General features: G+C 28.5%; 1 protein-coding gene across 1 annotated transcript in view; it reads right to left on the bottom strand.

The window, feature by feature from the left end:
• Nucleotides 1-21962, bottom strand: part of LOC117169540 — a 36212-nt gene extending 14250 nt beyond the window's left edge. Inside the window, exons 1-4 of the mRNA XM_033355960.1 lie at nt 21820-21962; nt 13991-14540; nt 9415-9734; nt 2675-2793 (exon numbers count right to left, since the gene is read on the bottom strand). Of these exons, the coding sequence (XP_033211851.1) occupies nt 2675-2793; nt 9415-9734; nt 13991-14528 (977 nt within the window). The 5' untranslated portion in view covers nt 14529-14540; nt 21820-21962. The remainder of the gene's footprint in view (nt 1-2674; nt 2794-9414; nt 9735-13990; nt 14541-21819) is intronic.
• Nucleotides 21963-23484: the final 1522 nt, after the last annotated feature.

The raw sequence follows: 23484 nt of genomic DNA, 5'->3' as shown, positions 1-23484 counted from the left end.
CAGCCTTGGAGGAGATTATGTTGAGAAATAAAAAAAAAAATTCTTAAAAACGTTGTTTTTCTTGGTCAGGCCGGAAACTTATCAATCCACCCTCGTACTTCCCTAGCCTTCATTTATCCTTACTTCCATTACATCTTTAATTCTTATTTCCTCTTATTTTCTATGTTTTTTCTCCACTGATTTCCGCTTACTTTACCTACTTCCCGAGTCCCCTTTTTCATCAATTTTCACAATTACTCATAATTACATTTTATTACCCCTCACCTCCTTTACTTTCTTCAAATATCTGGTTTCCCTCCTCTTATTTCCTTTCTCTAATTTCTCCTTATTTTTCCTACTTTTTCCACAAATTCATTTCTCCTTATTTCTCAAACTTACTCACCTCTCCCCCTTCACTTGTTCTACTTCCTTTCTCTTCATTTCTTCTGAATTGCATTAATTCCAGAACTCTTATTTCCTCTCATTTTCTATATTTCTTCTCTACTAATTTTCACTCACTTTACCTACTTCCCGAGCCCTCATTCTTTCTGAATTTCCATAATTCTCCTCCTTTCATTACCCCCAGCTCATTTACTGCTGCTTGCCTTCCCTTTATTTCTTCTCGTGTCCATTAATTTCTTAACCCTTATTTTCTCTCATTTTCTATTTTTCCTCTACCCTAATTTCCACTCACTATACCTACTTCCTGATCCCTCATTCCCCCTCAAGTTGCATAATTCCTTTCCTTTCATCACCTCTCACCCACTTTACTTCCTTCAAGTACGATACTTCCCCTCTCCTGAATTCCGCTTGATTCCTTTACCTCCCCTCCTCTAATTTCTCCTACTTTCCCTCCTATAATTTTTGTCATGTACACTCCTCTAGTTTTTGTTCCCTTTCTCTCCTTCAATTTCCCTAAACTTCTCGATTTCTTCTTCTTTACTCTACCCTCACCTCCGAAACTTTCTCACAATTTATTCCCCTTACGTCTCTATCCTCATTTCCTATATCTTACCTCACTTATCTTCATTCAATTTTTTCTCATTTTCCGTACTTACTCTCCTCTAAAATCCCCACACCGCCATCCTTCATTCCTCTACCTCCTTACCTAATTTCTTCTTTATTTCCCCTACTTCTTCTTCCTTATTTATCCCAAATCGTCTACTTCACTTCCTAGTATTTCTCAACATCTCCTTAAATTATTTCCTCTCAATAACCCTACTTCCCTTTTCATAATTGCAACGTCTGTAGACGTGCAGCAAACTTTGTATTCAAAATATTTACGAAAAAAATTTTTAATTTTCTAGAAAGTTTTGATTCATTTAATAATATTTCTTTGTTCAAATAAAAGTATTTATAACATAGTTCTTGTCAGAAAAAATATAGAAAAGATATGATTAAAAAGTAGCTGTAAAGCATATATGAATCTTTCTATTTTTGTGATTAAAAGTTGGACAAAATTATAACCAAATTTTGTACATTTATGTTCACTAAAAATTTTCACTTGAATAAAAAAAAATTTTGTTACATTTAGTAAAAATTTATAGTTTATAACGCCTTCCTTTTACAAGCATAGGAAGTGCATGGAGGGTAAACATTGGGAAATGATAGTAAGGCCAGTAGAGGAAATGCGAGAAGGGGAAGTGGATGGAAGTAATGGGAGGAGAACTAGTAGAAATTAAGGAAAAGGGAGTGATAGAAATTAGTAAAGGGGAATTAAACTAGGTGTGAGGAAATTAGGGAGAGTGGTGATCTAAGAAGATGTGAGGGGAGTAGAACTACAGAAACTGAGGCAGGATTAGAAGGGGAAAAGTAGAGAAAGCGAGGAGAAGTCAGAAGAAGGGAAAGTAGGGTTTGCGATGGATAATTATGGGTGGGATGGTAGGGTTAACGCAGGGTAATGTAAGGAGGGGCAGTAAGAGTCAGAAGGACCAGTGCATGGAGAGGGAGTAAAGGAAATAAAAGGAGGGGAAGTAGACGATAATGACATAATATTAATATCAGATGGGTAGAGATAGCGAGGAGAATTGAGGGAAGGGAAAGTAGCGGTCACAGTGGTATTAACAGGTTTGATACGAGTAACGCGAAGAATAGACGGAAATAATGGGAAAAAAGAGTATGTCAAGTAAGGGCTGAGAAATTAGGGGAAGTGAGGAGACATAAGGAAAGCAGAACTACAAAGATTGAGGCGGGATAAGAGGCAAAGAAATAGAGAAAGTGAGGAGAAATCAGGGAACGGAAAATATAAGCCATGAGTGGTAATAAAGTGAAGGTTGGTAGGGGAAATGTGGGGTAATGTGAGGAGCGGAAGTGGGGTAAAGATGAGGAGGGACAGTAGATAAAAATGATGTGATGAGAAGTATGTGAAAGCAGAGAGGAAGTGATTGGTGGGCAAGTAAGGGATGTAAAGAAAACATTAGTGTAAAGGAAAGTAAGGAGAGTTGGAAGTTAAGGAGGAAGAAGCTGGGAAAGCCAGAAACTGGTTAAAATGCCTTAGGAGAAGTATAGGGATTAGGTCAGTTAAATTATGAAAAGGGTAGGTTTCAACGACCTATTTAAACTCCTAATATGACATGCAGAGCGGGGGGGGGGGGCATTTCTCGCCATATTTATTTTCCGAAATTCGCATGGGCTGTTGACCCCCATGCCATTATAGTACCTAACCTAATAAAATAAAATAAAGAATAATACCTACTTATCAAAGATAGCAATGATGCACATGATGATCAGAAAGGAGAAGATGTTCGTGTAAATTTCACAGATGAGTGAATAGTCCAAGAGAAACTTTGACGAGTCATCGAAGTATGTTTGAAGCTAAAAGGATAAATTTATATTTTTATTTCGCAGTCATCCACAAATTATGTTAGATTTTTTCTGAAAGTTTTTATCTCCCCTCTCCCATCTAAGATAAGGTAATATTTCTTCACCCCCCCCCCTCTTCCTATTCTAAATCTTACTATAAGATTTTAGAGACTTAGAGATCGAATGAAATAAGAAAATCTAATTATTTTTTATTGAAAGTTCATTCTTCATACTTTTTGCGTTAAAATTCAACTATTTTGTGGAAGATTTCTCTTTTTGGATTACAAATTTAACTATTTTGGTATAAAATTCTATACTTTGCTTCGAAATAAAATCTTTTTTTTGCTGAAATTTTATTTTAAGTTTAAATTCAAATATTCGTTTGGAAATTCTTGTATTTTGCTCAAAAGTCATCCTTTTTGGTAGAAAATCAATCATTTTAGTTGAAAATTCAGTTTTTTGTTTAAAATTTCACAATTTCGTTGAAAAGTTACATTTTTTGGGGAAAATTCAACTGTTTCGTTGAAAATAATTTTTAGGTTGAAAAGTAAACTATTTAGTTAAAATTGGAATCATTTGGTTAAAACTAGACATTTTTGTTGCAAATTCATATTTTCTAATGAAAAATTCAATTAATAAAAAAAAAAGAAAATTCATCTTTTCAGCTGGAAAATCAAAAAATTTGGATGCAAATTTTTTTAAATCTTATAGAGAAAATTATTTTTATATTGTAAATTCAACTCTTCTGTTGAAATCTTAAGTTTTTGGTGAAAAATGCAATTGTTTTCTTGATAATAATTAATCTGTTTACATGCGGAGCTCTATGTTTTGCTGGAATCAAACTGTTTTCTAAAATAGTTGGATTTTCAACTAGAAAAGTTGAATGTTCGAGCATAAAGTTTATTTTCAATTAAGAGAATGTTCACTAGGAAAGATGACTCTAACAAAATAAGTAGATCTTTATCAAAATAATTAAGCTTTTAACAAAAGGGTAGAATTTTTTTCTAAATATTTTAAGTATGAAATAAAAAAGATTACTTGTTTACCAAAAGGCGAATCGTCAACAAAATACATAAAATTTTAACTAAATAGTTGAATTTTAAAAATGTTTAACCAAAAATGGAACAGTGAAATTTTTAATTTAAATGATTACTTTTAAATAAAAAAAAACAATTATGAAACAGTTTAATTCCACGAAAACCGAAGAACTTTGTACAAATCTATAAATTTCTTGGAAATTCAAGTTATGATTTTAAATATTTCAGAAAATTTTTGACTTTTAATACTGGAGAGAAGAATTTTCAACAAAAAACTTAATTTTCAATGAAGAAAGATGAATTTTTAGTTAACGAAATAGTTCAATTTTTGAATAAAATAGATAAATATATAAGCAGAAGGTAGTTTTAAAAAAATGGTTACATTTTTTATCGTAAAGCTCATTTTTAATTGTTTTGTTTAATTCTCTCCCAGATTTATGAATTTTCAAGCAAAAAAGACAAATATTTTACAAAAAGTTTCCGTTTTCACAATATTATTTTTCGTCATTGTTAGAAGAAAGTTGAGAAAAATAAGAATTTTTCACATTCTTAAAATCATTATAGGTCCTCATGTGCTTATTTTAAACAGAGTTCTGTTTTTGATTTTCAAAACTTTGGTTTGGTTGTATATTTTTCTTGTTTTCCACAGAAAATTGCAATTATTTAGCAAATTAAAAAAAAATTATTTGCACTGGAGAAGCGTCAGTGTGAGCAAGTGTGAACTTGAGTGCTTAAAAAAGATTGTTTTGATTTCATAGCATTTTTTCTTTAAAAAAATATACTTTATTATAAATAACTAATTCGACTAGTCAAGATATTTCCTAATAAAAACAATGCAAAAAATTCAAATATTTTTATAGTAATAAATTCTAAAGTAAAACTGCGCTAGTATGTTTCCTTTGTTGAAAACTAATTTGTTTGTAAAACTCTGAATTGCGAAACAGTTTATTCTTTGTAAAAAGGGAAAGAATTTTTTAGAAATTTCTTGCTCGGAGATGCGTAAAAGCATTTTGTTAGTTTTTAGAAAGTTTAGATTTTTTTGTTAATTTTTTGAAATAAATAACACAGTGAAGTAAATAAATCTTCAACCAAAAAAAGAAAAATAATTTTAATGAAAAGGGTTCAAAATTCAACATAATAGTTCAATTGCAATATACAATAATGTTTTTTAACCAAGCACAGAAATATTCTTTCAAGCTAGATGAATTGTCACCCAATTAATCCAATTTTAATTTTTTCTTAATATACCTTAAGGTCAAAAAATTAGTTTTTAACACAAAAATAAAATCAATTTTCAACAAAAAAATTTAATTGTAAACCACTGAAATAAATCTTTAACCAAAGGAATTTTTAAAAAAATGCAAATGGACTTGTAACTAAGTGGTTTTTTCCAAGAAAACAAATGAAATCTCAACCAACGAGTGAAATTTTTAACAAAACGAAATTAATTACGAACTAAAAACATAATGGACGATTTTTCGAACAGAAAAAGTAACTTCTGACCATGAATGGTTGGATTTTCTTATTGGATTATATTAATTCAGTTCACATTAAAAATAAAAAATAAAAAAGGATACGTTTTTTTAAGACGTCCTTACTAGTTGATATTTCCACCGAAAAAAAATTATTCTTTTCAATAAAATCCTATTCAATTAAACAAAAAATACGAATTAGAAGCATAATATTTGAATTTTGAACCAAGAAAATTTTTTCAATCAATAAAGAAAAAAAAATCTCTTAATAATTTTGAGCTAAAAATTACTAGTTTTCAATAAAATAAGTGAATTTTCAACTCGCAAAGACCAACTATTTACAAAAAATGGGAAAGCTACATTTTTAGTAAAAAAATCTAAATTCAACAAACAAAAAAACGGATTCTTAACGAACTTTGTTAAATGTTCTGCCAAAGAAATGAACTTTGAACTAAAATTATAAATCTTAAGTAAAAAAAATGTTAACCAAATTGTTGAATTTTCAACCCAGAGAATTAATTTTCTACCAAACAAAAGGAAAATTTTAATTTAAAAAGAAACATTTTCAACAAAATTAAAGTATTTTAATTTTAACCCAAACGAAACATTTTTTTAAAACAAAATAGTCAAATTTTTTTATATCGAAAAAGAATAATTTTGAAATAAATACAGGAATTTTGAACCAAATATTTAAATTATTGATGGCATTTTCAACCTAATAGTTACATTTTCAACCAAAAAGACTAATTTTTCACTGAGAAAGGCAAATTTTCAAAAAAGTAGATAAATTTTCAGCGTAGTAGTTACATTTTCAGCAAAAAAAAAAAACAGTTTTCCACAAAAAAGATTAAAAGTCTATCAAAAAAACATCCAGTAAAAGAGTGTAGTTAAATTATTAGTTAGAAAGGAATATTTTTTGACAAAATACATGAATTTTCAACCAAACATTTTATTTATAATTGAAAATCAGATTAAAAATCCTATTTAAAGTCTAATAATCCAGTAAATGTATAGAATTCCTGGAAATAAAACCAAAAAACTAACGACCCAATTTTAGTTTTTAATTAATTTTCAATGAAAAAACTAATTTCCAGGCCGAAGAAATTAATTTTGTACCAAGAAGTAAGCTTTTAACTAATTAATTGGATTTTGGCGTAAAAAAAGGTTTTTTAATCGTTATTCGAGAGTAGCGAAAATCTTGAAATTTAACCAAATAGTTATATTAGAAGAAAAATCTTGATACCAATGTCAAATTTACAGGATGATTTATATTTGAATTTTGCTTTTATCCCCAGTGTTTCTAACATACAATATTTGTTTAATTTTTGAGGATTAATCTCTGAAATTAATTCCTCATGTTTGTTCGCTTTTTTTTATTTGTGTTTACATTTCTTAATATTTGTATGTATTTTATATTTGTTAACATTCGTAAGTAGTTTAAATTTATAAGATTTTCTTCAAAGGTAAGATAACATAGATTTTTTTAATTCTGTGACCCGCGTCACATTTACAGGATAACTCCTATTTGATTATTGCTTATATACTAGGTGTATGTTACAAACAGCATTTTCCAATTTTTGAGATATCCTCTTGAATGAATTTATCAAGTTTTGTTCGGTCACTTCTCATTTGTGTTTATATTTGTTAATATTTGCAATTCTTTGATTTTTTTACATATCTTCGAAAGATAGGATAAATAAAACAAGAAAAATCCTAGGACCAATATCAAATATACAGGCTGATCCCGATTTAAATGTTTGCTTCAATCCCTGATGATTAGGACATAGAGCATTTGTCTACTTTTTGAGGAAACATTTTAAATGTATCAAATTTTGTTTGCGCCCTTCTCATTTGTGTTTATATTTGTTAATATTTTCACCTAGTCCATATTTTTGAGCTTCCTTTAAAAGATAAAATAAGATACATAGTAGTACACAGGATGATTCCTATTTGAATTTTTCTTCTATCTCTGATGTTTTTGACATAGAGTATTTGTTCAATTTTTGAGGAAACATCTTGCATGAATATATCAAGTTTTGTTCCTCACTCCTCATTTGTATTTATATTTGTTAATATTTGTACTTGGTTTATATTTTTTACATTTCTTTAAAAGATAAGATAAATAAAACAAGAAAAATCCTAGGACCAATGTCAAATATACAGGCTGACGCCGATTTAAATGGTTGCTTGTATTCCAGGTGTTTTTGACAAACAGCATTTGTTCAAGTTTTAAGGAATCAACTTAAATAGATTTAACTATTTTTTTTCACTGACTCCTAATTTGTGTTTATATTTGTTAATCTTTTTACCTAGTCCATATTTTTTTTATATTTATTTAAAAGATAAGATACATAGTAAAAGAAAATTCCTAGGACCAATGTCAAATTTACAGGATGATTGCTATTTTAATTTTGCTTCTACCCCTGATGTTTTTGACATAGAGCATTTGTCTAATTTTTGAGGAAACATTTTAATTTTATCAAGTTTTGTTCGCGCCCTTCTCATTTGTGTTTATATTTGTTAATATTTGCATTTAGTTCATATATTTTTTGTTGTTTAAAAAATAAGATAGATAATAAAAAAATCCTAGGATCAATGGCAAATATACAGGATAATCCCCATTTATATGTTTGCTTCTATCCCAGGTGTTTTTTACATGCAGCATTTGTCCAAGTTTTGAGGGATCATCTGAAATAGATTGAACTATTTTTGTTCGCTTACTCCTCATTTGTGTTTCCATTTTGTTGATATTTGCATTTAGTTGATATATTTTTAATTTCTTTGACAGATAAGATAGATATTAAAAGAAAAATCCTGGGACTAATACCCAATTTACGGGATGATCACTATTTGAATTTTGCTTGTATCCCAGGTGTTTTGACATAAAGCATTCGTCCCATTTTTCAGGAATCATCTAGAATGGATTTACCAAGTTTTGTTTGCTTACACCTCATTTGTGTTTACTTTCTTAATATTTTTATCTAGTTTATATTTGTTAGATTTTGTTGAAAAGATAAGATAGATATTTAAAAAACAGGCTGGGACATTTCTAAAATATACAGGATGATTCCTGTTTTAATTTCACTTCTATTTCAGATGTTTTTGACTACAGCATTTGTCTACATTTTTAGTAATCATTTCGAATTGAATTATCAAGTTTTGTTAACTTGCTCCTCATTTATTGATTATGTATTTAAATATTTGTAACTAATATATATTTTTTAGTTTTCTTCCTAAGACAAGATAGATATTAAAATAGAAATCCCGGGGTCAATGTCAAATTTACCGGATCATTCCTATTTGAATTTTCTTCCATAGCTGGTGTTTTTTACATTCATCATTTTTCTAATTTTTTAGGAATCATCTGGAAGAGTTTTATCAAGTTTTCTTCGCTTACTCATCATTCTTTTATTATATTTGTTAATATTTGTACCAAGTTTATATTTTTTAATTTCTTTAAAAGATAAGATAGATATTAAAATAAAAATCATGAGGTCAATGTCAAATTCACAGGATGATTCTTATTTGAATTTTGCTTCTATCCTTAGTGCTTGTGAAATACAATTGATTTCACGGGATAAAGTTTCTTTTGTTTTTCAATGACAACAAATATATTTTGAAAGACGTAAAGATGTCTGAATGAAAGTTTATTTCTCTAAAAAATTACCTGCAACATATTTTATCTTTAGTTTTTTCTTTGTTGACAGGATCATTCCTATTTGAATTTGCTTCTATTCCTAGTGTTTTTGACATACAATATTTGTATAATCTTTGAGGAATCATCTGAAATAGATTCATCAAGTTTGGTTCACTTACTCCGCATTTGTGTTTATATTTGTTATAATTTGACCTAGTTTATATTGTCTAGATTCCTTTAAAATATAAGATAAGATAGATATTAAAAGAAAAACCCTAGGACCAATCTCAAATATACAGCATGCTTTTTGTTTGGATATTGCTTCTATCCCAGATGTTTCTGACATACAGCAATGGTCTAATTGTTTAGGAATCACCAAAATTTGTGTTTATGTTTGTTATTATTTTTATCTGGTTTGTGTTTCTTAGATTTATTTAAAAGATAAGATAAGATAGAGATACAAGATCGTGACACCGAAAGCACTCACCAAGATGAAGTGCATAAAAGCCATTCCAGCTAAAAGACCTTGATAGATAAAACCGGTGCACCTCCAGACCTTCTGAACCATGATCGCAACTCTTATAGGATGAGAATAGGATCCCGCTGATTTTTCAACTTTTTTTCTACTAGCAGAACCAGAACGACCGCCTCTTATCTTCATAGCGCTAAACCCATTCCTGCCTTGAACATAGATCGTATCCGACGTTAGTTCAGTTAAGGGGATCGGCTCCTCGTACTTCGTCCGTTTATTCTGCTGAGCCTTCTTCAATATTTCCGCGATGGGAAGTTCGACCTCTTCGCCCTCACCTATTGGAAAATAACTTTACTTTAAGTAAGGCCCTAGAAGAAATTTCAATCTTAGGATTAGGAACTGCTATTCAATCTTGGAACTCAAAAGATTTCAAACTCATAACCTCAAATTTATTAGTCTCTTAGTAAAGGAAGAAAGGTGCAAGATACGCTGCTGAGGCATTTTTTCTGAATTCAAAAGAGCTACCTTAAAAACAATTTTAGAGAATATGATGGCCCAAAAAGGTTTCGGGAATTTTCGTGTCCTCACTCTCAAATTTGTTCAAATCAACAACAACGAAAACACATCTGGCCGGATACATTTCAAATTAGACAGATAAATAGGCTTCCATAAACTATATTGCCAATTTTTGGCTTTATTTAAACCTCCATCGACTCAATGTTTGACGTATGCATTCTTTTATTTATACCCCCCCCCCCCCTCGCAGGAAAAGTGATGAAGCCCAACATTTTCTCGAAACTGGGTAAATAGGATGATTTTTAACAAAAATAAGGAAATAAAAGGAATGAAATCGTTTAAATGAAATTAATAATTATATACTTTGTCGCATTCAGTGTGAAACAATTTTCATTTCTAATATTTCAAGACTTTGCACCAAGGAGATGAACTTTAAACCCAATAAGATAATTTTTTACAAAGAAGAAGACTAATTAATACAATAGCTGAATTTTTCACCATGTTGTTAAATTTTTAAGCCCAGGCGATAATTTTTTTTCAAAGACCGTTCAATTGCCAACAAAAAAGTTTATTTTGAACCCCGAAAGATGAATTTTCTACCACAAAAGAAGAATTTTTCATTTACAAGGAAGAAATTTCACCAAAAATGTTGAATTGTTGACCAAAAAACACCACTTTATCAAAGTAGTTGAAGTTTCGACATAAAAAAATGCATTTTCATTCAAATGGTTAAATTTTCCAAAAAGAAGATTTAAATTCAAACCAAAAGAGTCTATATTTTAAAAAGACAGTTTAAAGATGGTTTTCTAGTGTAAAAGGTTAATTTTCTACTGAAAGACAATTTTTCAAAAGTTCATATAAAAAAAAAACATTTTTAACCAGTTAAATTAAACAATAGAAAAAAGACATTTTTAACGAAACGGTGGAATTATCAGACAAAAAGATCAATTTTCTACAAAGAAAAATGCCTTGAATATCAAAAAGCGAATTTTCCACCAGTTGTATTTAAAGAAAAAGAAAACGATAATAGAAAGATGACTTTCATACTAAAAGACGAATTGTTAAACATGAATTTGCAACCTAAAAGGATGCACTTTGAATCAAATGGTCGAGTCCTTCAACAAAAATGATTAAAATTCAACAACAAAAAGTTAAATTTTGAATAAGAGATAACTTTTTAGAAGCCAATTGAAATATAATTTTTCTAAACAAAATGTAAATTTTTTATCAAAAGAATTTACTTTTTTAAGGAGAAGAAAAAATAATTGTATTATTCCTAATCCTAAAAAAAAATTATTTAACATACCCGGTTTTCAATGAACTGTGAATTGAACAGTTGAATTCTTAAGCCAAAAAAACGAGTTATCAAGAAGACAGTTGAAAATTGTATTTTTTACCAAACGACAAATTCCTCATTGAAAAAACTTATAAAGTATACATTTTCATCTAAAAATGGAATAATTATGTTTTCAAATAAAAAATTAATTTTCAACAAAAAACGGATTCTAAAGAAAAAATTTAATTTTCAGACTGCAAATGTGAATCTTAGAATAATTTACATGGTATTTCTAACAAGTAGATGAATTTCTAATAAAAGGAAATTAATTGACAACAAAGTAGGTAAATCTGCAACCAAAAAGATAAATTTTTGTACAGAAAAGATTAACGTTGTATAAAAAAAGATCTTTTCAACCAGTTTAATTAATAAAAAAAAAAGTTTTTATAAAATAGTTAAAGTTTCAACAAAAAAGATGAATTTTGAACAAAGAGTTTAAGTTTTCAACCAAAAAAATGAATTTTTCACTAGGAAGATTAATTTTCTTTCAAAAAGATCAATTTTTAACAAAATATATTCAGAAAAGTTAATTGTTAAACAAGAAAAATGAATTTTCTACTAAAAGATGAATAATCAACCAGCTTAATTAAACAAACTGTTAAACAAAAAAATATAATTGTCGAAGAAAAAAATTAATCCTCAATAAAATATTTAGATTTTCTTCTAAATTTTTAAATTTTTATAAAATAGAATGTTTTCAAACCAAGGTTAAAAAAAGTTATTTTTTAACTAACAGATTAATTTTCAGCTAAATTGTTGAATATCCAATTGAAAAGTTGAAATTTTTTAGAAAATAGTTCAATTTTCAACCCGAAAATGAACCAACTCAGATTAATTTTGCACTAAACAGTTTTATTTGTAAAAATGAGAAAAAGGGAACTCTCTTGAAAACAGCGGGAAAAGAAAAATTCCTTAAAAAAGGGGCAAAGCGGAAAAGAAGCTGATAATTTTAATAATATCTGCATGTATTATTACTATATAAAACATAGCTATAAACAGCAATAAATTACACAAACAATAGTTTTTTTACCTTGCATTAATTGAATTAAATATTAACTTATTGCACGTGGAAACTAAACAAAAATTTGAAAATTTGAGAAAAATCGCAATTTTTAGCATTATTCAAATATAGTATTATTAAAAATGATAATAAATTCTTTACAGAGTTGTTTTTGTTAAATAGATTAACTTTTGCCTCACTAAAAAACCATAATAAATTCTTTAAACAATTGATGTAAACATATAATTAGTAGTATAAGGTAGTATTTTGTGTACTAGAAACAATTTGCAGTAAAAAAATGCAAAAAAATCAGTATTAGCCCCAAAATTTCGCAAAGCGCATTTTCTCACTTATGGGGTTTTTTTGGGACCCAATAAAAATGACTTATGGGAGGTGATATTCAAAAAGTTATATTTTACTCAGATTACATGGATTATATGAACAAAAAAGTTGAGTTTCAAGGTGATTCAATTAATATTATTGACGTTTCTGAATAAAATTTACAAAAAACTCTTTTTTATGCGAAACATCCATAAAACTACCTCTCAATTTCATTTTAAAAAAGAGAATTATTTTTGTGTGGATTCAATCAAATTTCTGGACGATGTGCATACAAATTCAAAAAAAAATATTTTCCGACGCATTTTCGGACCACATATTGTACAATTTAGATAACAAAAACTTTTTTGGGGGGATGTTCCTGAATTAAAGTAAAAAGATATTTTTCTTATTTAGTGGCTCATTAACATATTCCAAGAATAGAGAATTTTCTATTGAATGAGAAGCATTTACTTTAATAAAAAAAGTTTGAATAAGGCGCCCACTAGCGAAATTTTTGGTCAAACGCATAGATTGGCTACAGCTGTGCGTCTTCATTCTTAGCGGGAAAATTTAAACAACCTACATCATGCCATTTTTTCTTGTCAATAAAGATATTTTATAAACATTAATTTCAATACATAAATGTCTCTAAATGGTTGTTATATACTATAATAACATAATAATTACGAAGAAAATTATTGACCTAGTTTCGAGATTCTATCCATTTAATAATAAAAAAACAGGTTTCTTGAATGAAAATAATTTTCTGATAAATCTGGGTAAAAGATAATAATTTTAAGCATTTTTTTTAACTTTCAAATTTAGAATAATTTGCGAAAATAATAAAATTCACTGCTTTCAGGACGTACATTTCAATTCATTCTCCATAAGGTTTATCTCATTTTATGCAACACCCCGAAAATAATAGCAAGAGTCTTTGAGACCTCAGGTCTGTGTTGGTGCCTAAATAAAATCAAATTCATATTTAATGATTAAGAATTCTAAGATTCATTTTTTCTCAAATTATAAAGTAATTAATACTAGCAGACCCGACCACGCGTTGCTGTGACTCAATTATAATATTTTGAATTAATATTATACTAAACTATTGAAGAAATCCAAATAAGGCGCCATCTGTTCATTGCTTACCCAACCCAGATAACGTAGAATGTTGAAATTTCGGTCAATAAACTAACTTACACCGCCATTGTTAGAAACTTACGGAACTTACAAATAAAAACATTTAATTTTCAATAAAAGAACATTGAGGTAATTAATCGGGATAAGAATTATCCTATCCCTTAAGTTGGACCAAATGACACACAGTATACAAAATTTCATCAAGATCGGTTAATTGGTTTCGGAGTTTAGTGGCGACAAACATCGTGACGTGAGATATAGATGATAGTAATTCTTACCCTGAAAGCGTTTTCCTTTTCTTCTAGATCTTTCCGTACCCTCTGTGGTTCCTGATTTCAAGGTGGAAGATCGTCGAGCTCTACTGGAAGTTCTCTTTCTATTTTCTTCCGGATCTTTTGACAATTCAAGGGACCGATTCCCACTTCGTCTTCGTCTCGATAGCCTACGCTTTCTCTTCTTCTCGAGGATTTCCGGACTCTCGATCTCTTCGTGGTTGAAGACTCCATCGGAGCGGAATTCATGCGAAGCCTTTCTTGATTCCCAGTTAGTTTTATTTTCCAGTAGCGAAGACCTCCTTCGGGATCGTATAATATCCGAGGTATCTTCTCCAGTGTCCTCGCTCGTGTTTATTTCCTTCACGAATTCGCGAGACATTGTGTCTCGCCTTTGGGGAGTACTTGTGTGTTTCAGATAATCAGCCGATTCAACTTCAAAGCTGTACTCAGAAAGTTCTTCGACTTCGTTTGAATCGCTTCCTGTTCTTTGTCTTGAAATGGCTCTTCTTCCCTCATGGGAAGTCTTTCCTGAATGCGCCATTTGCCAAAGATTCTAAAGAGAAAATTAAACTCAATTAAATGAAATAAAAATTTGCGTCAGAAAATTACCTCCAAGTTAACAAAAAAATAAAGCAATTGTATTTTTTTTTAAAGAACTGGGTTTTCATCTTATCTTGGTTTGGCAGCACCCAGGAATAGATGATCACTAAACTTGTACACTCTACTCTAGATAAAAGACTGATTTCAGGTATGGTTCGCCTTGGCCTTGATCTTATATTGGGGGAACACAAACGTAAATAGACAAGGTCGCATGAATCATTTCTGTTGGATTTGGACGCATGACGTAACTGACGTGCTAAGAATGCGGCCCTCGAGCTAAATGTTAAGCTTAACTTAGCACATCCTCTTTTTCGACCACACGGCTCCTCTTACTACGAAATTGTAGGGGCCTTCATTTCTAGGAATGGCGTAAGCCAGGGGCGCTCTTATATCGGAAGTAGTGTGTCATTTACGAAATTTATAATATGTGTTTTTCAGACATTCTCGAGAAAAATGTCTTCAGACAAAAATTGGCGCTATTTTGAGTCACGGAAAAGTATGGAAACCTCAAAAATTAAGGTTTTTTGACGAGTTTAACCTTTCAAATGTTTAAACAATTCAAACTATTTTTTATTTTAACAGCTTAGACATTTTACCTATAGAAAAGATAATCCGCTGTCCATAATTTTCAACCTTTTTTATTTAAACTAATTTTAGTTTATGATCTAAAACGTTTCTAAGTCCTAAAAAAAACTTTGTATAGTCCGGATTTAAAAGCGTGCAGTCCGAAATAAAATATTGTAGTGGAACATAAAGTTTGTTTTCTGAGCAGAATTTTAAGTTTTCTAATCTATTATTTTTTAAGGAATAAAAATAAACTTCAATTTTTATTTAAGATACTATTCTTTAGTCGCTAAATTATCAAAAATTTTAATCATTTATTGCAAGCCTCCCTGTCTTTCTCCTATTCGTGTCTTTTTGCTATTTCTCTTGTTTTTTCATTTATATTCGAACGGAATGAATAGTAAAAAGAAAATAGTGAAAATAGTGAGAAAAAGAACAAAAAAATGCAAATAACTTGTATTGAACTCATTTTTTTTCTATAATCTACTATTATATTTTTTATTTAGAATTTATCTTTTTGTTTCGAAATGTTAATATTTAGTTGAAAATTTAAATATTTATATAAAAATGCAACAATTTTGTTAAAAAGTTATGCGTTTGAGTTAGAGTTTTAAATGTTTTGACAAAAATTAAACTTTTTGAGCTATGAATTCAACTATTTAATTGAAAATTATCTTTTTTATTAAAAAATAGATAAATAAATTGAAATTTGTGTTCTTTCGTGACTTAAATATTTCGCTTAGTTCAAATCAACCCTTTTTTTTTAATTTATCATGTGGGTAGAAATTTAGTCTTTTTTGGTTCAACATGCAACTGTTTGGTTACAGATTAAATTATCTTGAAAAAAACTTAACGATCTAAATTAAAAGTTATCATTTATGTTCAGAGAGCGGACGAGCATAGTCTGAAGTTGCGCACGAAGCGTAGCCTCGGCTCCCTCGTTGCGGAGAACCATCGCATGGGGGGAAGTGGTGGGAGAGTCGCGCGAACATTTGAATGTCTGTGGTTGTGATTAGAGATCCTCTAGGGAGAGTTGATACACGTTTCCCCCTCCAATAGTCGTCGCTGTACCGGAACTTGGATATTTTCATGCGGCGCGAAAAGTTTGAACAGTTTCATTTTTTTATAACTAACCTTCCCAATAATTAATAATTTTCTTGTTTAAGCATTGTCTCTATTATGCATTTAATCGTCTCAAAATTAAAATTGTGATTTGAAAATAGCGCCAGGTCATGCCAATCAAAACTCATAAAAGCTTAACTAGTTCCGGTACAGCGGCGCCAATCAGATTTTGAGTTGATTTTTGAGATTGAAACTTTATAAACTATTTTTAATTTTAAAATAACTTTAAAATAATATATTCGTAATTAAAGTCTTTAATTAAATTTCAAATATTGTTTCAGTTTAAAATATTCCGTTTTCAAACCATTCAATTTGAAATTTTTTAATTAAGAAAATTAACAATTATCTAATATTTAGAGATATCTGACTGTATATTTAAAATCCGTAATTACAAATGAAACACACAAAACTAAACAAAAAAAGTAAACTTTGAACGTTACAATTTTAATTACACTATTTAAAAAAATTTAATTTGTCACTCAAATTGTTGAATTGTTATGTATAAATAACCATTTAGCACCTACTGTCCTTAGAAAAAATTCGAGTAAATTCACTTTTTAAATTAAAAGTTAAATTATTTTTATTTTAAATACTTTAAAAATCCTTAAAACACTTCAAAATTTTATTTCAAAATCTTGAAAAATCTGAATATTGTTTAACGTTTTTCAAATTTTAATTTGTTTCCGAAACTTTTTGAGAACTTCTAAATTTCTTTTAAAATGATTCGTATTTTTTGTAAATCTTTTTAAAAAATAAGGCAAAATTAAAAAGAATTGCTTAAAATTTTCCACATTCATTTTTTATAGTTTCTTGAATCTTTCTAAATCTTTTTAAACATTCTCTTAGATTAATTTTTTTGAATAAAAAATTGTTTTCAATTTCCCTACAAATCTTAAGGAAGTGTGTTTTATTCTTTTAAATCCCTTTACAATTATCAAAACAAATTAAATTTGTTTAAATAGTGTAATTAAAATTTTAACGTTCAAAGCTTAGTTTTTTTGTTTTTGATTTGTAATTACGGATTATTAAATGAACACTCAGATATTTCTTAATATTAGATCATCGTTACTTCTTCTAATTAAAAAATTTCAAATTGAATGGTTTAAAAATGGAATATTTTAAACTGAAACATAATTTGAAATTTACTTAAAGCCTTCAGTTACAAATATATTATTTTAAAGTTATTTTAAAATTAAAAATAGTTTATAAAGTTTCAATCGGGCGTTTACATTTTTCTAACTAATAAGACTTTCAAATTTAAACTGTTTAATTTTTAAAGTTTAAATCTAGAAATTCTAGAATTATGAACTTATTCCGAATCGCCTTGTAAAATCAATTACTATTTACTTTTTAACACTCAAAGTACAGTTCAATTAAAAAATTATTAATTAATTTATACTTACATTTCATCGACTAAAAATGTTGTTGTTTTTTAATCCTAAACGATCTATCTCAAATATTTGTTATTTTTTAAGTCTTTAAAACTGCATTTTTAAATTCTTTAAAGAAAAATGTACGCTTACAAATTAAAATAGAACATTTTTAGAGCGAAAGATTTTCTAATTACGCAATCTAAACTGAATGATATCATAATTGAAAAATATAAAAATTTAGCTCATTATTTAAAACACGGTTGAAATCAAAGTTGGACAGATTTATTTTCTAAAAATTTTTTTAATTCCCGGTCAAAAAATAAATTTACTGTAATTTCCAGATTTCCCGGTCCAGCGGCCACCCTCTTTTTGCATTGATGACAATGTATCATTTGTTGCTCTATTTTCTCTTCATTCCTCTCAGTGCTGTCTGCTCATCACAGCCACAGAAATTCAAATGTTCGCGCGGCTCTCCCACCTTTTCCCCCCATGCGACGGTTCTCCGCAAGGAGGAAGCCGAGGCTACGCTCCGTGCGCAACTTCAGACTACGCTCGTTCGCTCTCTGTTTATGTTGAATCTTTAAATGAATTTCAGAGAATTCAAAATTTTGGTTTAAATTTTATTTTCTACTTGACTAAACAAGTTTTCTTGTTTGAAAATTCAATTTTTTCGGAAAAAATGTCATTTTTCTTGCTTGAAAATACAACTGTTTGCTTGAAAATTAATCTGTTTTGTCGTGGATTTAAATATTTAGTTGAAAATTCCTCCTTTTTGGTTGCATTTAACTTTTTCTAATTGATAATTAAATTGAATTACTTTGTTTAAACTTGATTTTTATTGGTTAAATATTATTCACTCTTGGTACAAATTCATCTCTTTAGTTACAAATTTAACTATTGTGTTGAAAATTCCTTATTTTGTTTGTTAAAAATAAATCTTTTGTTGAAATTTTTTTTTATAATATAATGTTTAACAACTTCGTTTAAATTTTATCTACTTTGTTAAAATATATTTTTGTGTGTAAAGTTTCATCATCTTAGTAGAAAATTTATCTCTTTAGTTACAAAATTAACTATTCAGTTGAAAATGTGTTCTTTTTTTGGTGAACTCAACTTTTATTTTTATGAAAAATAGGTTTTTTGGCTATGTAAAATATTATATTATTCGTTAAAAATTTGTGTTTTTGTTAATAATTTAACTAGTTAGTTAAAAGTTGAAAGATGTGGATAAAAATTAATTTTTTTTGCGAATTATCAATGAAAAAGTAATTTGAAAATATATTCACGGTTGATTTCATAAAAAAATGCAGCCTATTCAGTGAAAAATAAACACACTCTGAATATTTTAATTTTTAATTGCTTAAATAATTAAAAATTTTAGTTAATTTTTAAAGTGTCATATCGAATATTCTTTGGGAAGTTACTCTTTATTGATTCCGAAAAAATTGAGTCTATTCGTTAAAAAATAAGTAAGCGCTGTATTTGTTTAAAAAATTGAATAAATAATTTATCATTCTTATATATTTTAAAAGTATTATGGCAATGATTCATCAAAAATACATTTTTAGTTAATATCATCAAAAAATCCACCTATTTTTTTTTAAATATCTCAACTCTAAATTTTCTAATGAAAATTGTTTGAATAATTATCAATTTTATAACACATTCTTAGTTGATATTGTGAAAAATTAGGCCTGTTCGTAGAAAATAGAAACACACTGAATGTTTTCTTTTGAGATTTGTTACATAATAATAGCAAATATTCGAAAAAATGAAAAATAGTAAAAAATAGTTAAACTCTGAATTTTTTTATTAAAATATTGTGAATAAATTACAAGTCTCATACATTTTGAAATTATTGTAGCAAATATTTAATAAAAAGACATTCTTAGCTCATATTGTGAAAAAATGCAGCCTATTTGTTAAAAAATATCCAAATTCTGAATTTTTAAAGTAAAATTATTTAAATAATTAATCGTTTTTGGAAACTCACAAGTCATAATAGCAAAAATAATTTGGAAAGACATTCTTGTTGTTTTCTTTAAAAATTGAGCCTAATCATTGAAAAAATAACGACACTTAGAAATTGTCTATGAAAATTGTTTAAATAATTCAAGATTCTTATCAATCGTTTAAGCGTCATAGCGGATATTCGTTTAAAAGGAATTCTTAGTGAACTAAAGAAAATTGATCCTATTAGTTTAGAAATAGCTAAGCTCTGAATTTGTTTCTGAAATTGTTTAAATATTTTATAATACTTTTATATTTTCAAAGTATTTTCGCAAAGGTCATTTGAAAAGGCACTCTTAGTTGATTTCGCAAAAATGAAGCCTATTCTATGAAAAATAAACTCATTCTAAATTTGTTTACGAAAATTGTGTGCATAATTAAACATTTCTATTAATTTTCAAAGCGTCATAGCGAATATTGTTTGGAAAAGCATTTTCATTTAATTAGGAAAAAAATAAGCATCTTTGTTGAAAAATATTTGAACTACGAATTTTTTTTTTTATGAAAAAAATTAGCCTATTTGTTAAAAAATGTTCCAACCCTGAATTTGTTTATTGAAATTTTTAAAATAATTAATCGCTTTTGGAAATTTGCAAATCATAATACCACAAGTAATTTGAAAGGCTGTTCTTAATTGTTTTCGTAAAAATTGACCCTATTTATTGAAAAAATAATGACACTTTGAATTTTTTATGAAAATTGTTTAAATAATTGAACATTCATATTATATTTTGAAGTGTCCTAGCGAATATTCTTTAAAAAGGCATTCTTAATTGATTCGAAAAAATTGAGCCTATTAGTTTAAAAATAGCCAAGCTTTGAATTTGTTTAAAAAATTGTTTAAATAATTTATAATTCTTATATTTTTTCAGTGCATTTTAGCAGAGATTCATCAAAGGTACATTCTTAGAAGATATCGTGTAAAAATTCAGCCCATTTGTTAAAAAATATCCCAACTCTGAGTTTATTTATAATAATTGTTTAATAAGTGACCATTTTTGTAAATTTTTAAATGATTAACGTAAAAGTAATTTTAAAAACAACATTCCTGATTGTTTTCATTCAAAATGGAGCCTATAAGTTGAAAAATAGCCACACTCTGATTTTTTAAATAAAAATTGCTTAAATAATTAAACATTTAACTCATTTTCAAAGTGTCAACGAATATTCTTCGGAAAGTCATTTTTAAATAAATCCGAAAAATTGAGCATATTCGTTAAACAATATAAAATAAAATAAATTTTTTCCATGAAAATTGCTTAAATAGTTATTATTTTTCGTAAATTAAAAAATTATTACAGCAAAAAGTAATTTAAAAATAAATTCTCAGTGGATTTCAAAAAAGTAAGCCTATTTAATAAAAAATAGCTAACCTCCGAATTTGTTTATGAAAATTGTTTAAAAGTTTCATAATTCTGGTGAATTTGTAAATTATCATAGCAAAATGTTATTCGGAAAGACATTTTTACTTAAATTCGAAAAAATTAATCCTATTTGTTCAAAACCAGTCAATCTCTGTATTTGTTTATGAGAATTGTTGAGGTACTTATTAAATATTATAAATACGATAACATTATAGTAAAAAGTCATCCGAAATCCATTCTTTCTTGATTCCGTAAAACAATTAAGCCTATTCCTTAAAAAATATCCAAACTGTGTATTTGTTTATAAAAATTATTTAAATTATTTGCAAATTGCACTTTGCATTTAAATAAATTGAATATTGCCAATTCCAAAAAATAAATTTTTTCATTAATTTTGTTATAGCCTACTAAACATTTAAAAAAATTATGTTCACGCTCTAAAAATTACATCCAGGTATTTTGCGCACTGATATAAGACCTTATTTAATAAATCTAACAACCTGAAAAAATTGTCCTTTTTAAAGTTAAACAAAGGTCCATTTTTCTGTTTCACGAAAAATGAAAAAAAAATTCTATCAAAAATACGAACACACAAATCTTTTAAAACGAAAAAATACTACGGTGAAAAACCAGGTAATTTAATTACTGAACTTTAGTAGTCACCCTGAATAATTTCTGAACCAATTGTTAATTTATCTCTTATGAATAAATATTTAACCGTAAAAAAAAGAAGAAAAAAGTAACCTCTGAAAAAATGCAAACAGTCACTCGACACGAGATTTTTTGCATTTACACTCACATTAGGAAATACACGTCAGGGATGTTTCATAACAGCAGGCAGTGAATCCGGCATTGACAGAAAAGCTTCCGAGAGGTATGAGCTGCAGAGTCTGAGATGTATGGGAAAATGCACAATAGGCGAAAAGCTTCCATGCTTTTGCGATTCTTTAACACGCTGCTTTCACAGCAATACTGACATACTGTCGGCATACAGCGTCCTTAGCAACGGGCCACTCAGGTTTGTTGTGTTGTGGGCAACCAGCTGGAAAGCATAGAGCATTCTCACTTGTGACGTCACGCGCTCCGCGCAGCCCTCGGGGGAATAACAGCCACCCAAAGCCCCTATAGTTTGCATTTATTCCTGTAGTTTTTAAAAATTGTTTTTGTTTTTTCCAAATGCAGAGTGAATATTGGGAGATGACAAGACCTGATATATCCAAAAATTGACAAGTGAAAGCTTATAAAAGTTTGAAAGCTTATACGTTTTATGAAGCTGGTTTTGTAGTGAAAGTGAAGTGCAAGCAGTTCAATGCTACTATTCTTCCTCTGAGTGAGACTCTATAGTGTTACAATATAGTATTTGTAGTTTTAAGTTAATATTTTTAGATATGAGTTATGATCCCTGGCAGACCGAAGGAACCGAATGGAGCCTCTACAAAATACCCGGAAAGACCCCATTCGGTTCCTTTTAAAAAAATTCAAAAACAAAACAGCAAGATCAACTTTTAAACCGTTAAAATTTGGATTCGACGTTAAATTTTCTATTGGAAACTCACGGAGTAATCGCAATACTTCTTTTTGCAACGGTAAAAAGTTAAAAAAATATATAAGATATATAAGACTGCTACTTACAGCTGATGCGTTTGAAGTGAAGCAGTCAAGAGGCGTTATACGTCTTATATTTGTTTACATTTTTTACCGTTGCAAAAAAAAAACTATTGCGATTATTCCGTGACCTTCTATAGGGAATTTTAACGTAGAATCCGAATTTCAACAATTTAAGGGCATGTGACACAGCCAAATACCTATACTACCGACCTCACTTTTTCAGTTCGCTGAATGTTTTTTTAAACCTAAGAACTTTTTTTATAAATAAAATATCGAGCTGAAACTTTGGAAAATGTATTACAGTACAATAAAGTACGTTTAGGTACTGAATTTTGGTAGGAACTTCACTGAAAATTATTTGATCTTTTTTCTGAACCTCGACATTTTTTGAACGTTCCAACTTTTTTTATACATAAAATATCGGTCTCAAACTTTGAGAAATGCAAGAGCCGAAAGAAAACTACGTTTAAGTACAAATCTTAATAATAAAAGATGTAAAAAAAAAGTTTTCAAATATCAATTCTATCGGCATCAGCCGGTAACGTTGTACACGAAAATACGAACCCTCTAGAGCCTCGTCAAGTGGTCGCCAGGGTTCGTATTTTCGTGTACAACGTTACCGGCTGATTCCGATGGAATTGATTGTTGGAATATTTTTTTTACATCTTTTATTATTAAGATTTGTACTTACACGCAGTTTTCTTTCGGCTCTTGCATTTCTCAAAGTTTGAGACCGATATTTTATGTATAAAAGAAGTTGGAACGTTCAAAAAATGTCGAGGTTCAGAAAAAAGATAAAATAATTTTCAGTGAAGTTCCTACCAAAATGCAGTACCTAAACGTACTTTATTGTACT

This window comes from Belonocnema kinseyi, chromosome 3 (assembly GCF_010883055.1).
Source record: "Belonocnema kinseyi isolate 2016_QV_RU_SX_M_011 chromosome 3, B_treatae_v1, whole genome shotgun sequence".
Lineage (NCBI taxonomy): Eukaryota > Metazoa > Arthropoda > Insecta > Hymenoptera > Cynipidae > Belonocnema > Belonocnema kinseyi.
This window is presented reverse-complemented; position numbering and strand designations above follow the sequence as displayed.